Source organism: Lissotriton helveticus, chromosome 2_1, assembly GCF_964261635.1.
Source record: "Lissotriton helveticus chromosome 2_1, aLisHel1.1, whole genome shotgun sequence".
In the NCBI taxonomy this organism is placed as follows: Eukaryota; Metazoa; Chordata; class Amphibia; order Caudata; family Salamandridae; genus Lissotriton; species Lissotriton helveticus.
In genome coordinates, this window is record NC_136059.1 from 98,078,408 (window position 1) to 98,094,348 (window position 15,941).

Sequence of the window (15,941 nt, forward strand, 5' to 3'; positions counted from 1 at the left end):
CGAAAGGTCATATGACAGTTGCACAGTCAAGCCAGACCTAAAAATCCATGTAGGTTAATGACTACCCTTCTCCCATCTGTGCTGCTGATAAAGAAAAACAACATTAGCTTCTTACTTGCAATAGCATTGCAATGTCATGTGTATGATCTTGAGAGTTCAAGCTCAGGCAGCTGGATAAATAAACAAAATGATCACAGCTTTTGGCGGCCATCACTTTTTTTGAGGAAGCACACAACTTCTGCCCAATCAAAACATGTTCTGCAGGCTCCCAACATGTGAGCGGGGCCAAACTCCGCTCCTAGTGATACTCACATAACTGTCTGGCGACCACTGCGCAGTCAAGCCAAACCATGAAAATAATGTTCAGACTACTCACATAATTAGTGTGAGTGATGCACATACAATTAAGTTTTGGGACTACAGAATTAAAGCATTTTATTATTTTGTAAATAATAAATAATTCCTATTTGTAAAGCACGAACATATCACCACCCCCTTAAGGGTTTCATGGTGCTGGGGGCCGTCGGGGAGATTAAGCGAGCTATTGCCCAGAGTCACATGATGCTGATCTGAGCTGCCACTGGTGGTCGAACCTTGAACCCTGCGCTCCAGAGTCAGCCGCTCTGGCCGCTGCGCCACACCTCCCTCTCTTAAACTTCGACTGGGAAAATATGAATAATTGCAATTTTGTACCATGAAGCTGTCTGCCACTGAGGACGAAAAAGTCCAATTATGAAAAGAAATACAATGAATACTTGAACCAGCATTTTTATTACATTTTAATTAAGAAAAACATACAGAGGCACATAAGATCCCTGGTATCTTTCAAAATTGTACCATGTTTCAGCTTTTTCCCCTCCCAAGGCAAAACACAAAATGGAAAGTGAATCCTAAAATATAAAACAAAAGCAGATGTTACGAATATTAGAAAGTAAGGATAGTAAGTAAATCAAGTGATCGGGTAAAGACAAAAAAAAAAAAAGAACATGCCATTGTGAAATTGGGATGAAAACCTCTCAATAATGCATTATTTGTAACATTACACAAAACTCTCTTCTGAATAATTTTATGTTTGGGTTTCTTAGATGTACCATTACCCCAATCCTAAAAACAATTAACAAGACACAACAAGTTAAAGACACTTTTTGGCTAGCAGCAAAATGAACTATCTTTTAAAAGTGTAACAGCTGCAGTGTTAACAAGTTTTGTTTAGGTCTAAGTTAGTGAAACTGCAGTTGTTTAGTGCTTTTAACAGGAAAGGCTACTAAAAAAGACATCATTAGCATGTTTGTACACACTGCCTGGCTGCATGCACGTCTATAAAATCTAAACAATTTCAAAAACTAAACATGAAGTCATGACAACTATGCTAAATAAAAATGCACTTCAAAAGGATACTCAATAGTTGGCTTACGTAATTTGTATAGATAAAGAAGAGATAACAGTAACATTCTGAGGTACGTATCTTTATAGAACATCCAAAAATATATATTTTGTACTTTATTTGGGGGGTATGGGAGCTACTACAATTTTGATAATTACTTCATATCAGTAACTTACAGCCACAATTCACAGGTATGCAACATTTCTGTGACCCACAGGTTTCAAAATACTGCTGCTGATCAAGTAAAACTAGTCAAAGCTAAATACTGCGAACAACTAATCATATATAATGTGGATCTTACAAGACCTGAGAATATGAGATACTATAAATGGTTCAGTGAAAGTGCCTTTAAAAGGAGGTCATCGGCAAACTATCATATTTAGATTATATACTGGATGGGGTCCTTTATTATAGCCTTATAGCCCGCCGTAGAGGGCTATACCGGCTATTAAGGACCCTCTCCAGCGTTAAAGGCCCGAGCCGAAGGTGAGGGCCTTTAACAAGGGAGAGGGACTTTAATAACCAGTATAGCCCAGCTATGAAGGGCTATAAGGCTATTAGAACATTCTGCCACTAGAGGGCAGAATGTTCTAACAAAAAAGAACAAAGCCTTATGGAAGAGTGAGGGGATTGGAATCCCCTTAGGCTCCCTGAAGCCTTTGTTCACAGCCAGAGCTGTGAACAAAGAAACATTGGAATGTTGGAGCTCCAGGCTCACACCAGCCATTATGAGCCCGGAGCACTCCATTGTTTTAAATGGAGCTCCCAACATTTCAATGTTGTAATTCCTGATAATACATGGGATCCTGCTTCCCAATTTGAAACTAAGCTCATGGCACGCCCTATGTACTAGGTTGGGGTCTTTTGTTTCCTGTTAACACATGGGATCTGGCTACCCAATTTAAAAATAAATCTCACGGTGCCCCACGTTAACAGTTTACAATATGCCTTTATACTGCAAGTCAGAATTGATTTAATATAGCCTTATACCCTGCCGTAGAGGGCTATACCGGCTATTAAAGGCCCTCTCCAGCGTTAAAGGCCCCGAGCCGAAGGCGAGGGCCTTTAACAAGGGAGAGGGACTTTAATAGCGGTATAGCCCATCTACGAAGGGCTATAAGGCTATTAGAACATTCTGTCACTAGAGGACAGAATGTTCTAACAAAAAAAACAAAGCCTTTTGGGGGCGTGAGGGGATTGGAACCTCCTCAGGTTCCCTGAAGCCTTTGTTCACAGCCAGAGCTGTGAACAAAGAAACATTGGAATGTTGGAGCTCCAGGCTTCTACCAGCCATTATAAGCCTGGAGCCCTCCATTGTTTTCAATGGAGCTCCCAACATTCCAATGTTCTAATTCCTCTTCCTTCTGTTCACCAAAACGCCTTATAGTCTCTGGTTAATTCAGTGTGACAAACTTTGTAAAGAAAAAAATCACATTGTACAACAGGCGAAGAAAAGACATATGTATGAGTTTTGTTGGAAGGAATGACTGGGGAAAATCACATTCAGCACAAACATTGAGAAACTATCAGTATGAGGAATTCTAAGAGGTGGCATTACAACTCTACTTAAAAATATATATATTTTAAGCGAAACAAGCCCCTGATCAAAATATATGTGTTTCTTTGACCTTTGGAAGTCTTAAAGCAACAGCAATGTTTCACAGCATTAACAGCAGCAATTACAATGGGACGGTAATCGACAGGTACTCAGGTATACATTTATTATATTTTAAACTATAATTCTGGGGCTATACGTCCATTTTGGAAGAAGGAATGCTAGATTATCTCTCTCTCTGGCTAATATAATATTCAAACTTTCAAAAGGCCCTGGAGATCATGGCTATTCAACGGTACAGTGTTTGGTGATGTGCGCTTTAAGGCATTATGCCATTCATTATGTACTGACTAGCGACGAGTATGACGGACTGTAAAATAAACACTAACAACTATCAGTTACGTATGTTTACATAAAATGTTAACCTGTTCGACGCTCATGATGGAACGGTTCCGTCATCAGCGTCGGTTGGGCTGTGCTGATGACGGAACCGTTCCGTCACGACCACGCCCGTTTTTCGAACATTCAGCACAGCGTGAAAATTCGCGCCACGCTGAAGGTGTTAAAAAACTAAGAACGTAAAATAAAAGTCTAGTTGGCTGGAATACAGAATTCACTGGTATGATGGGATTTCCTTGAATTAAGGAAAATAATCAGCATGAGTGACATTGTTTGCACAATTACCAGAAAAAAAACCTAAAAGCCATGCAATATTTTTTTTTTTTATATACATACACACAGACGTTTTGGGGCAAAATACAGCCACAGAGAAAGCCATATATTCTGCAGGTGTGTCCACTGGACTCTAGCAATGGGAACATGGAAGTGAAATAAAGGAACTTTCTACTGTGATGTTTGCATCCTCTGCTCTGCCGGAAAAGGCCCCGCCGTGGACTACAGATTTATACACTGAAGTACACAGAATGCTGTATACCTTCTTTTTCAGGGTAAAGGGGTTGCACTCTGAAAGCATGAAACGTACTACTGTAAAGGCTGTCGGTGGACGGTACGAAGCAGTAAGGCAGGCTTTACTCCACTAGAACTCACAGCTTACGGCACAAGAAAACTCTTTCTCATAACAGCACACATTGTGCCATCCCACAATTTCCAGAGTACAGTCCATGCAGCGATCATTCCGACACCCATGTGACCAATTCATTTCAGAAGTATTTTGTTTCTTTTTAACATGTGGGAGTTCAGCCAATGCTTGGGCTTCCGGGTTAATCAAAGCCCTGCCAATCGCTCTGCTCAGAGTCGTATTCCAGCTCCGCGCCGATGCATCGAACGCCATCCAGCAACATAGGGGTGCCATGGTGCCGATCTGGAAAAAGAAATGGTCTCATTACTTCATTATATTTTAGACATCATTAAAAAAACACATATCTTCATTTGAGTTCCTGCCTGATTTTCCAAAGAGATTTAATTCCATGCTCGTTTTCCATTTTCCGCCAAGGAGAGCATAAGCCACTTTCCTGCAAATGCAATTAGGGAAAATTTAACAGACCAGAGCCGAGCATGCATTTGCAAAACTTATGTCTGCCACAAAAGCTCTCAAAATAGAATGAAAATGGTACAAGGTTCATTTAGACTAAAATGAGGTTTTGCATGTGAAAGAAATAGGGTTATTAGTTGTGCAGGATGTGGGGCCTACACAAATAATAGGTCTGCAATTTCACTAACTGCAAACCAAGTACCCCATTGTAGCGCCTGACTCTCTCAGGGTAGCAAAACAGAGCAGATCATCACCATTTGCTGACACATAACAAAACTCAATAAATGATTGTCCAGTCAGTGCTTTTTCTTTTCTTTTTTAAAACTCTTCCTCCCTCAAGGCACCAGGTAGATTTAAATACCTTTCCTGACATTCTGAAACCATATCTGACCCCTAATGGACTTGAAATAAAACAGGCCTATTGGCCTTGTCAAAAGGTCACCACATTAAAAGACCAATAACCACATGTTAAAATATCACAAATATATCACTAAAATTAATAACCATGTTTCAATGCAATCGTCATCAATAAAGCATTTGTAATGTTCATGTAAAGCCACCTGTTAACTCTACATTATTAATAAAGCATTGAAAAATCAACCTAACGTGTCTGTGTCTTTCTTTAACAAATACAGAGCACATACAATGTAGCCACAGGACCAACCCATAGGGAACGCTACATTACCAGGCTGAAGAACAAAAGTTCCAACCTTGGGAATGCTTTGGAAACAATGATAAAAAGCCTTGGGGTCATGCTTTTCATTACACCAGAAACTTGGTGTCAATGGTTAACAAGTTAGAGGCGGGGTGCTGCTGCACCTCCTGCAGCCCCTAGAGTACCTTTAAAACACAGTAGTGGTGCCTCTCCTATCTGGCGGCTATCACAAAGCAGAGAAAACGGTGTGCAAAATACATTCCACAGGCGTTATGGGAAGCTCCCTGCTAGCAGCGGGCACATTTAATCAGTGGCTATGATCATCTGCCCGAGTCTTTTTACTTTTTGAGCTTGTTTTATTTTTTTTGTCGGGTGCCCGGTCCCACCTGGGCACCCCAACATGTGCTATTGTTGGGGCAGCATGCAGAGTTCACTTCTGTGCTGCCCAGCTAGTCCCTGCCCGGCTAGCTTCCTTTGACTGCTAGCGCAGGTGCTGGCAGCAAGATTCTTCCCTGCTCGTGGGGCTCTACTAAAGTGGCTGCCTGCTTCCCCAGACACGCGTACAGGGAGCAGGGAAAAAGCCCACTGCCATGGGGGAGGGCGGAAAAAAGGCACCTCCTCCTGCATTCAGGGCTCTGGGATGGGGTACGTTCCCTTTTACCTTTTGTGAGTGCAGGGGTAGTGACAGTGCTATCCCTCCTTCTCGCGGTCAGGGGTCCAGGTCCTTTACCTGTATAAGCCGGCCCGGCAGATGAGGTCCCATACGCCCCCTCTCCGGGTAAAATAATAATAAGGCCTTATGCCGACTCCGAGCCCTGGCCCACTTCGGGGGTTCTCATATAAGATGCAGTGGAAGGGGGGTGTCAAAGGTCAAATCTTTTGTGGGTGAATATCTCAGGCCCCACTGGGCCAATGTTTACCATCTCGAGCTCCACTTGCTCCTGGTGGCGTGCCATAAGGGATAGAGTGGGCTTCTTCTTCAAGCTTTCCATGGTGTTGTTTGCCGTTATCCAATTTCAGTGTCCAACTCTTTCTCGCCCTTGTGCAAGAATTTTTGAACGGGGTGGAATGTTCTAGAAGCCAGGCACCTCCCAGGCACCCCCTTAAAATAATAATAAGGCCTTATGCCGACTCCGAGCCCTGGCCCACTTCGGGGGTTCTCATATAAGATGCAGTGGAAGGGGGGTGTCAAAGGTCAAATCTTTTGTGGGTGAATATCTCAGGCCCCACTGGGCCAATGTTTACCATCTCGAGCTCCACTTGCTCCTGGTAGCGTGCCATAAGTGATAGAGTGGGCTTCTTCTTCAAGCTTTCCATGGTGTTGTTTGCCGTCATCCAATTTCAGTGTCCAACTCTTTCTCGCCCTTGTGCAAGAATTTTTGAACGGGGTGGAATGTTCTAGAAGCCAGGCACTCCCTGGCCAATGCTGGGGTGCCACATTACTCCTCCACCCCAGCCCGAACCCACTTGCACAGCATGCTGGGACTGAGTGTAACATTGTTAATTACTACTTGTGTGTGGGGAGGTCTCATTTTCCTGCGCTGGGGCACGGGATAATTTACTTGGTCCAGAAGGCTACTTGAACTGAGCCAGAGAGATGAGACAATTCTGGACCCCCCATAAGGTGTATATGTAATTGTTTGGGACTTGCATTTTCAAACTTGGAGCACATGTTCCATCCCAGTTCGATACCTTATTGGTCTCTGTAGGCCTAAAGAGAGGAAAACTACACTTTAAGACAGATTTCCTCCAGGTGTATAATACTGCAACACTGCAGATAAACCAGCAAACCCTACTGAGCTTACTTATGAGTTAAAAGAGGAGTAGGTGGTGCACTGCAAGTTTAATTGCGGTTCTTGAGAGTTTTTTAGAAGTTTTTGAGGTTTTGGGTGCTGCTCGTGGGTAGTGTTTTCGTCAAAACACTGAAGAAATCATGGGAACTTGTAGTGTACGCATGAGAATGCTAATACATCCCCAGGTGAGGCACTCCGTGGGTAATCATACAATGATTCAAAAGATTGTAATCCAAATGCTGTTGTTTATTCAAATAAAGTTCATCGTGGTTTATTCTGATATTAACATCATATCAATCCAATATGTAGTACAAATGTCTTTAGATTGGGAAAGTGAAAACGAACTGCTCCAATGCATTTCGGGCGGGGAGCCCTTTGTCAAGGAGTGTTCATATCAGTGGTAGCAAGGATCGCTACTCCGGTGGTTCCGAAACATAGCTGGACGCTATGGCCAAGCGTCGAGCTATGTTTCTGAACCACCGGAGTAGCGATCCTTGCTACCACTGATTTGAACACTCCTTGACAAAGGGCTCCCCGCCCGAAATGCATTGGAGCAGTTCGTTTTCACTTTCCCAATCTAAAGACATTTGTACTACATATTGGATTGATATGATGTTAATATCAGAATAAACCACGATGAACTTTACTTACTTATGAGTTCCCATTATTGTTATAAGGCCTACGCCAGGTCAACATCTAACCTTTGAGATCCCTTTGCGCCAGATTGCCTGTGCGCAATTACCAGTAGTCTCACATGTGCACCAGGCTGCACAAGTGTGCACACATGTTCATGTGTAACCAGCCAAGTGCCCCTTACCCTAGCTGCGTTGCAGCAGCTTATCTTAAAAAGAAACACTGGTGGTAAAGGCATGCAATACATTTACCATGTGATTACTGTGGGTGAGACAAGTAGTGAGACTCATCAACAGGAAAAATTCGACAACCGGATGATTAACAGCAAAAAATATCTGAGCACACCAAGTGGACGGAATCCATTTGCAATAGCAGGATGCGTCACACATGATCGAGAGGGTCACAAACCTGCCTGGCCAACATTATTCCGATAAACAGTACTGGTACTAATTAAAATTGGGGCTATGGTATTTATTTTTATTTTGTTAACATTTCTGTCTGTATTTACCTTTACTTATTGTTTGGCCCGCATATTGGTATTTTTTCACATTTTGTGTTATGAGAATAAATGGAGTCTGTAAATTGTATATTTCCACATTTATATAACTGATAGTAGACGCCGGCCGTGGTTTAGCAAATTGAGCAGCCAAATATAACAAAACAGTAAACACACAGGTAAATGTTAGTATTATATACACATATATGTTAACATATGGCTGTATTAAAGGAAATTTCATACTGGTTTTTTCAACTCCCCAAAATGTTTATGATCAGCTGTCGGCTTGGAACTCAAGAAGGACAGCACTGAAAGAGTCACTATCGAGAAATACAATTTTATGTATTTTCCACTGTTAAAAATACATACAGACAAGAAACACATTGTGTTCTGGCTGTATTTATCTGTAAAGATCAATAAAAACTGAAAAAAGGGAACCTAAATTGTAATGACACTGCTGCAATGGCACTGCTGAGGCTTAGAGTAGAACAAAAACAGAGCGAAGGACCAGCTCCCAAAGCAAGTATCAGGAGGCAAGAGGTGTGACCCATCGGAAGGCCCGCGAGCAAAGTTCACAAAATAGCCCCTGGATTCTGCTTGCTCCAGGGACAGAGGATCCCAAAGAGAGGAGTGAAGCATGTCAATAGTACTGGCAGTGGGGGAGTGGGAGCAAAGTACCACAGAGGGAGGCAGCCAAAAAGGCCATCTCACATGGACTGGCCAGCTGATGGTCTTGGCTCGAAAGAGTCAATCATCCCATGGCAAAAAAGTCAACTTGTGGATGAAAGGCCCCCTCGGCAGGGCATGCAAGAACCCCTTTCTTCCTGGCAACATCCTTTCCCACCTAATAATAATAATAATAATACTGAGTTTTCTAGAGCGTGAACAGCTACCTCACGAGGAGGTGTCCCGGCGCTAAAACGTACCACAGAGGACCCGGGGCAGGAGTGGGAGACCTATCGAGGCTGGCAAAAAAGCCAAGTCTTTAGCAGCTTTTTAAAGCAAGGTTCAGATGGAGCCTGCTGGATTGCTTGAGGTAGGGAGTTCCACAGCGCAGAAACATTTGCTGAGAAGGTGCGACCACCAAGGCGTGCCTTTTTTGCTCGTGGGACAGCCAGCAGGATACGGTCATTAGACCGTAGTACACGGTTTTGGGTATACCTTGAAAGGCGTTTTTTTAGGTAGAGTGGACAGGAGCCGTGCAAAGATCTAAACGCGAGTGTCAGGGCTTTGAATTTTATCCGGTTGGCGACAGGGAGCCAATGCAGGGTTCGAAGATGCGGAGAGACTGACTGTTTGAAAGGAATTCGCAGTAGCAGCCTCGCAGCCGCATTTTGCACTACCTGCAGTTTATGGATTAAGAATTGTGGGAGGCCCAGATAGAGACCATTGGCGTAGTCCAGCCGTGAAGTAACAGTTGCATGGACTACCATTTTTCTGCAGCTCTCGGGTAGAAGTCTAAGGAATTTTCGAAGGTTTCTTAATTTACTTAGGCAGCAGCCGGCCACTTGTTGGATATGGGAAGAGAAAGACATCTTATCATCCCATCTCACTCCAAGGTTTTTTGCCGAGTAACTGGGCAAGGGTGAGGGGCCCATTTCCACCGGCCACCATAGCTCAGGGGCGGGGACAGGGCCTTTACCGAAGAAGATGACTTCGGTTTTATTGGCGTTTAATTTTAGTTTGTTGGTATTCATCCAGTGTGCAATGTCCTGGAGACAGCCTTTGAAATTTGCAAAGGATTCCTGTGTCATTTCCGTGTACGGAAATACCAACTGGGTGTCGTCGGCATATGAAATTGCCTTAACACCCCAGTTGGCAATAAGCGTAAAGAGGGGGGCGAGGTAGATATTGAATAAGAGAGGGCTGAGGGCCGAGCCCTGCGGGACTCCACAGTTGAGGATTTTAGGTGTGGAAGAGATCGTCCCGAGTGCCACCTTCTGCGTTCTCTGAGATAGATAGGAGTTAATCCAGCTCAGCGCGTGGTCTTGAATGCCTATCTCTGCCAGCCGACTGAGTAATCTGGCGTGGTCCACCGTGTCGAAGGCGGCCGATAGATCCAGGAGTACCAGCATAGCTGAACTACCTGCATCTAGCGACCACCTCACTGACTCGGCTACCTCTAGGAGCGCTGTTTCAGTACTGAAACCGGGCCGGAAACCAGATTGAGTTTCATGGAGAATGTTGCTGGCTTCCACAAATTTACTCAATTGGCGTTGTATCACTTTTTCCAGCATTTTTCCCGGTGCGGCTAGAAGGGATATAGGGCGGAGGTTCGTCAGATCATCTGGATCCCCATTTGGTTTTTTTTTTTAGGGGGAGGAGCGTGGCATGCTTCCAGATGTCAGGGAATATTCCTGACGTAATGGAAGAATTCCAGATACTTTGGAGTGTGGGCGCTACAGAGTCCGCAATGGTGCTCCAAAGTTTAGCTGGACAGGGGTCATCAGGTGAACCGGATTTGCAACGGTTGAGCTCTTGCCTCACCTCGTTCAAGGGGACATGCGCGAACTGGGTGAGGATTTCTTCAGACTCGCTATTGTACGCTGTGTCCTGTTTCTCAGTATTTATTACTGGACCAAAGGAATCATATACTTTCTTGATTTTGTGATCGAAGTATTCTGAAATTTGCTCACAGAGTAATGGTGTGGGGGGTCACCTCTCTTTCAATACATTGAGGTTTGAGGAAGGACTGTACAACTTTGAACACTTGTTTGCTGGATTGTTCTGCCTGCCTAATCGAGTCCGCATAGAAGCGCTTTTTATTATTCCTAATGGCTTTCCGGAATTTTTTTAATGCATCCTTATATATAGTTTTTTCGTCTAGGCCGTAGTTTTCTCTCCAGAGTCTTTCCAATTTTTTACAGGCCGCTTTCTCCTCTCTAAGTTCCTGCGTGAACCAGGGGGCCGAGGGGGATTCTCTTTTTGAAAGAGCACGAGAGGCAGGGGCAATAGAGGAAACCATACCTCCTATCCATTCGTTGAGTAGCACTGCGTCCCTATTGGGATTATTTGTCAGAAGGGGGGTGGTACGCGCCAGAACCGGGAGCATAGCCTCGGGGGTCAATTTTTTCCCTTGTCTTTTCATAAAATAGCACTTACTAGACACCTTGATATCGCTTCGGATATTCAGAGTGAATGTGATAAGTGAGTGATCTGACCATAACAGAGGGAGGGGTTTTTCAGGTCGCACCTCCTTAATATTAGTAAAGATGAGATCAATCGTATGGCCCCCAGTATGTGTGGGGCCCTCATTGATCAGTCTGAGGCCAGCCGCATCTAACGTTGTACGGAGTGTCTCTGCCAAGGCATAGTCTACTTTATCCATGTGGATATTAAAATCACCTACCACTAAAAAAAGGGGATGAAGAAGTGAACTCTGTACTATCGTATCTAAAAGGGTAGTGAGGATGGGATCCGCACTGGCGGCGATATATCACTAGCCCTGCTAGTGAGAGCTGGGGGCTCACTTGGAAGCAGAAGTGAAGACCTTCAATACCTTGAATCGACGTGGCAGCCGAGGATGTCAGTACTAGGTGCTCTTTGAAAATGATCGCTACGCCACCACCTCTTTTTGTCCCAGGCCGGTTGGCGAGGCATATTTTAAATCCCGGAGGGATGGCCAAAGCGATAGAGGACAAGCTGTCCTCTTTAATCCATGTTTCAGTTAGGAACAGGATATCCCAATTCTGCTCTTCTAATAAGATCCAGATCTCATCAGTGTGTTTTACAAGGGATCTACAATTGAGTAGGCCCGCTTTGATGTTAGTTTGAGGGGGGGTTTTAGGGTTGGGCTGTATTGCGGGGGCGGCGCTGTCAAATGTTATCCCACAGTTGCTACAAGTTAGGACGGGGTCAGGAATTGTTAGGTCTATAGAGTGGGGGCAACAGTTGGATGGTAAGTTGAATGCCTTTAAATCCTCACCGGACCATATTATCTGTCCTCCAGATGTACCGTTTTTAGCAGCATGTCTGGCCCCGGCCGCAGTCTGGTCGCGGACGGGCGCAGACGGGCTTGCCTTAGGCGCGCCTTAGGCGCGCCTTCGGCGCGCAAACGGCGCTCCCGCTGCGCTCGTCCGCTGCACTTTCTGGCGAGGCACATAATTTATGACTGAAGTGGAGGGCGTCACGGGGGCGTGGCCAGCTGAGGGGGCGTGTCCGATGACGCGCCTCGCCCTCGGTAGTGGCGATGTCAGGGGAACGGTGCAGCGTTACAGCACGCTGTTCAAGACCACCTACCCACACAGGACAATGGATATGAAGGCCATGATCAACAAGGAAATAAGTCGCAGGACAGCAGCAGAAATGACTAATCAGACTCTTCAGAATAAAGACCCCTGCTCAAAAACTGGCTTAGAGAAAGCATCTGCTAACACAGCAGGCTTTGGATGCTAAAAAAGCAGGTCCATCTGGAAAAAAATGGATGGGTTACCTCCCAAAGTAGACTTGGCACTTGCAGCCCAAACCTGCCTAGATACCGCGACTAGGGGCAAGTTGATGGCAAGCGGGTTAAGCCCAGAATCTGTAAAAGAGTTCATCAAAAAGAGGAAACATCACTTACCACGAAGTCTAAACCATGCACTACCTTTACAACGTGGTCGATACAACGACCAGTCTTTACCACTACTTACCAAAGGTAACTTCGAAATCCAATGCTTTCTCTACTGTAGTGCTGACTGGAGTTGGAATAATTTAAACCTCTCCAAAATCCAGCGACTTCCCCTAAGGCAAAGTGGTTATACGCTGTAAAGACTAGTTTGGTAAAGGAATGCAGTGGTAAAGATGGGTTGTTGTAAAGACCTCGTTGCAAAGTCATGCATTGTAATGGCTTGTGTGGTTCCATCATATATCCACCAAAAAGAGATTTAAGGCAAAGGCACTCACTGCAAGTTGTCCAAAAGGAAAGCGATGATTATTAATAGCAAATGTTGCATTCTCATACTATTTTATTGGAAATGATTAACAATGTCTAATCGCTTACTTGCGGCACTAGAAAGCCCAATAGACATTCAGAATTGTTTTTTGTTTAATAAAAGAGGGGTGGGGGCCGCCCATAATGGACGATGCCAATCTCCCAACCCAAAAAAATAGTCTCAATCTTTCTGCCCCCCCCCCCCCCTCTGGGGGGCAGATGCGGGCAATAGCCCCCGATGGGGCAGAAAGCCCACTAGACACCTGAGAAATGTTTATGGGCATGTCAGGCACTGGCCCCTTAGGGAATGCCTAATCCCCTCCCTTTTTTGTGAACAGATTCTGCCTGCTTATGCCCGCCTTGGTGGCAGATCAGCAATATTTTTAGGCACATCTGCTCCTAAGGGGGGCAGAAAACTACTAGACACTAGTGAAAGTTTTTGTGAGTGTGTGCACTAGAGTTCGGCAGATAGTCTGTGTTTACTGGCATTTGGCTGGCAGTGTGTGAACCTGTATTTTGCTGGAGGTATGTGTGTACTTGTGCTTAGCTGGCAGTGTGTGTGGAATAGCGCTTGGCTGGCAGTGTGCATGGACTGTCGCTTGGTCGGCGGTCTTTGTGGATGGCACATGACTGGCGGTGAGCGTGGACTGTTGCTTGACTGGAGATGTACTTGGATGGTACTTGGCTGGCGGTGTGAGTGGATGGCATTTGGCTGGTAGTGTGGCTTGGGAGGATCCTCCAATGTTTTATAACCCAGAATCCCCGGCAACCTCAAATTTAGCTAACAATTTACACTTTCCTCACATTTCTGTGTGGAAAAATGTGCCACGTCACTGCATTGCACTAATTTCCTGCCACCCAGCGTTTCCCTCAGTCTCCTGAAAATAATGATACTTCACTTGTGCAAAGCAGAGAACCTAAAAGCTTGTATAAAGAAAAACTGAGGGGGGACCAAAGTGGGTCCAAAAGAGCAGGTTTTTTTTCCAAACGTTTTTAGGCTGACACTGCTTTGGGCACCCACACTAATGAGGTACCATTTTTATTGGGAGGTTGAGGGGAACGCTGGGTGGTGGGAAATTTGTGTGGCATGGTGATCTTACAGCCTTACGAAAATGTAATAGTGCGCGCACAGCTGTGAGTCTGTTTAAGCTTTGTAGAAGGTGTGCCATGCTCTAAGGTATCACTCTCTGAACAGGAGTGTATATTGATTCAACCTAGCTGCATTCCCATTCAGTGGGGTATGTCCCTCAGGCACTGGCTTATGAATTCCCAGATAGGGTTTCAACAGTTGTTTTGAGTTTTCTCAAAAGAAATAATAAGACAAAATACTCAGTTTTTATTCTTTCAGAAGTTCATTGTATTGTTGTTTTACAACATAAACTCTTCTTGATTAACCCCTTCTACGTTCAGCGGACGTCGCGCGCACTACCTCGGTAGTGCTGCGCACGTCCGCTGAACGTTCCGGCCCCGCCCGCGCAATAGAATGTTCCGCACCAGCACGGAACGTTCGGCGCAGCGGAGGGGTTAAACATTAGAACTGCATTACCCAGTATGCATTCTGTCGGATTTGCTTTCCTTTGTCCCAATGCATTTCAGCCATGATGGCCTTCATCTGGGGACAATTGGTAAACAGCTTTGGCTGGTGCTTCCTGGGTTAGTTTGGTGAATATAAATTCATAAGCCAGTGCCTGAGGATAATACCCCACTGAATGGGAATGCAGCCAGGTTGGATCTTACAACCTTGCCACACATAAATGTGAGGAAAATGCGGCTTTTTAGCTAAATGTGAGTTTTGCGGAGGATTCTGGGTAAGAAAACGTTGGGAGATCCAAGCAAGCCACACATCCCTGGACTCCCCTGGGTGTCTAGTTTGGAGAAATATCTGGGTTTGGTAGGTTTCCCTAGATGGCCCCCTAGCTCAGGACCAAAAACACAGGTGCCCCCTTTGCAAAATCAGGTTGTTTTTTGATACACAATATGGCCCTTCCTTGTTGCGGGTACTTGTCCCACCCACACAAGTGAGGTACCATTTTTATCGGGAGACCTTTGAGAATGCTGGGTGGTAGGAAATTTGTGTTGGCCTGGTGATCCCACAACTTTCTCACCCAGAATTGTGAGGAAAGAGTGATTTTTTTAAAGCTAAGTTTAAGGTTTGCAGGCTTCTGGGTAAGAAAACATTGGGGGTTCCACACAATCTACACCTCCCTGGACTCCCCTGGGTGTCTAGTTTCACAAATGTCTGCTAGATGTCTGCTGAGCCCAGGACCAAAAGCGCAGGTGACTCCCTTCCAAAACCAGGTTGTTTCCTAAAAAATTATTATGACGTCTCCACAATAAGTTTTGGACCATTTCCTGTTGCAGGCACTAGGCCTACCCACACAAGTTAGGTATCATTTTTTATCAGCAAACTTGGGGGAATGCTGGGTGGGTGGAAGTTAGTGGCGGCAAGCAGATTCCAGAACTTCCCCTCACAGAAATTTGAGGAAAATGTTTTATTTTTGTACAAACTTTGAGGTTTGCAAGGGATTTTGGATAACAGAACCTGGTCATAGTGACACAAGTCACAGTATGCTGGATTCCGCTGGGTGCTAGTTTTAAAAATGTACAGGTTTGCTAGGTTTCCCTAGGTGCCGCTGAGCTAGGGCCCAAAATCCACAGCTAGGCACTTTACAAAAACAAAGGGTTCATTTTCACTAGCAAAATTTGATGTGTCCATGTAGCTTGGCAGCTCGGGCTGGACTGTTCCCATGAGGTACAGGGTCAGATTGATTTGCATATGGCCATGTCTGAACTGGGGTGGCAGAGTGGGCTAAAGAACGCTGATGGATTAAACCCAGATCTGTTGACTGGGTGTGAGTGTTTGATTGGTTCAGATGCTCCGTCCATCACCACCCCTTTTGTACCGCATGTTGCGTTTTGGGCTACTTCTGTAGTGAAGGCAGGGCCCTGCTGGCACGCATTGGTATGTTAGCATAGGCTTATTAGAGGTTATACGCCATTTTGCACAGGACACTACATGTA

The 15,941-nt window shown here is 44.9% G+C and overlaps 1 protein-coding gene across 5 annotated transcripts in view; it reads right to left on the minus strand.

The window, feature by feature from the left end:
- Nucleotides 1–752: 752 nt before the first annotated feature.
- Nucleotides 753–15,941, minus strand: part of ADISSP (adipose secreted signaling protein) — a 367,956-nt gene continuing 352,767 nt past the window's right edge. For 3 of the 5 annotated variants that reach the window (XM_078674546.1, XM_078674548.1, XM_078674547.1), the window contains one exon: nt 753–4,260. In XM_078674546.1, coding sequence (XP_078530672.1) covers nt 4,160–4,260 — 101 coding nt within the window. In that variant the 3' untranslated portion in view covers nt 753–4,159. The remainder of the gene's footprint in view (nt 4,261–15,941) is intronic. The other 2 variants (XR_013606974.1, XR_013606973.1) reach the window with 1 other exon arrangement.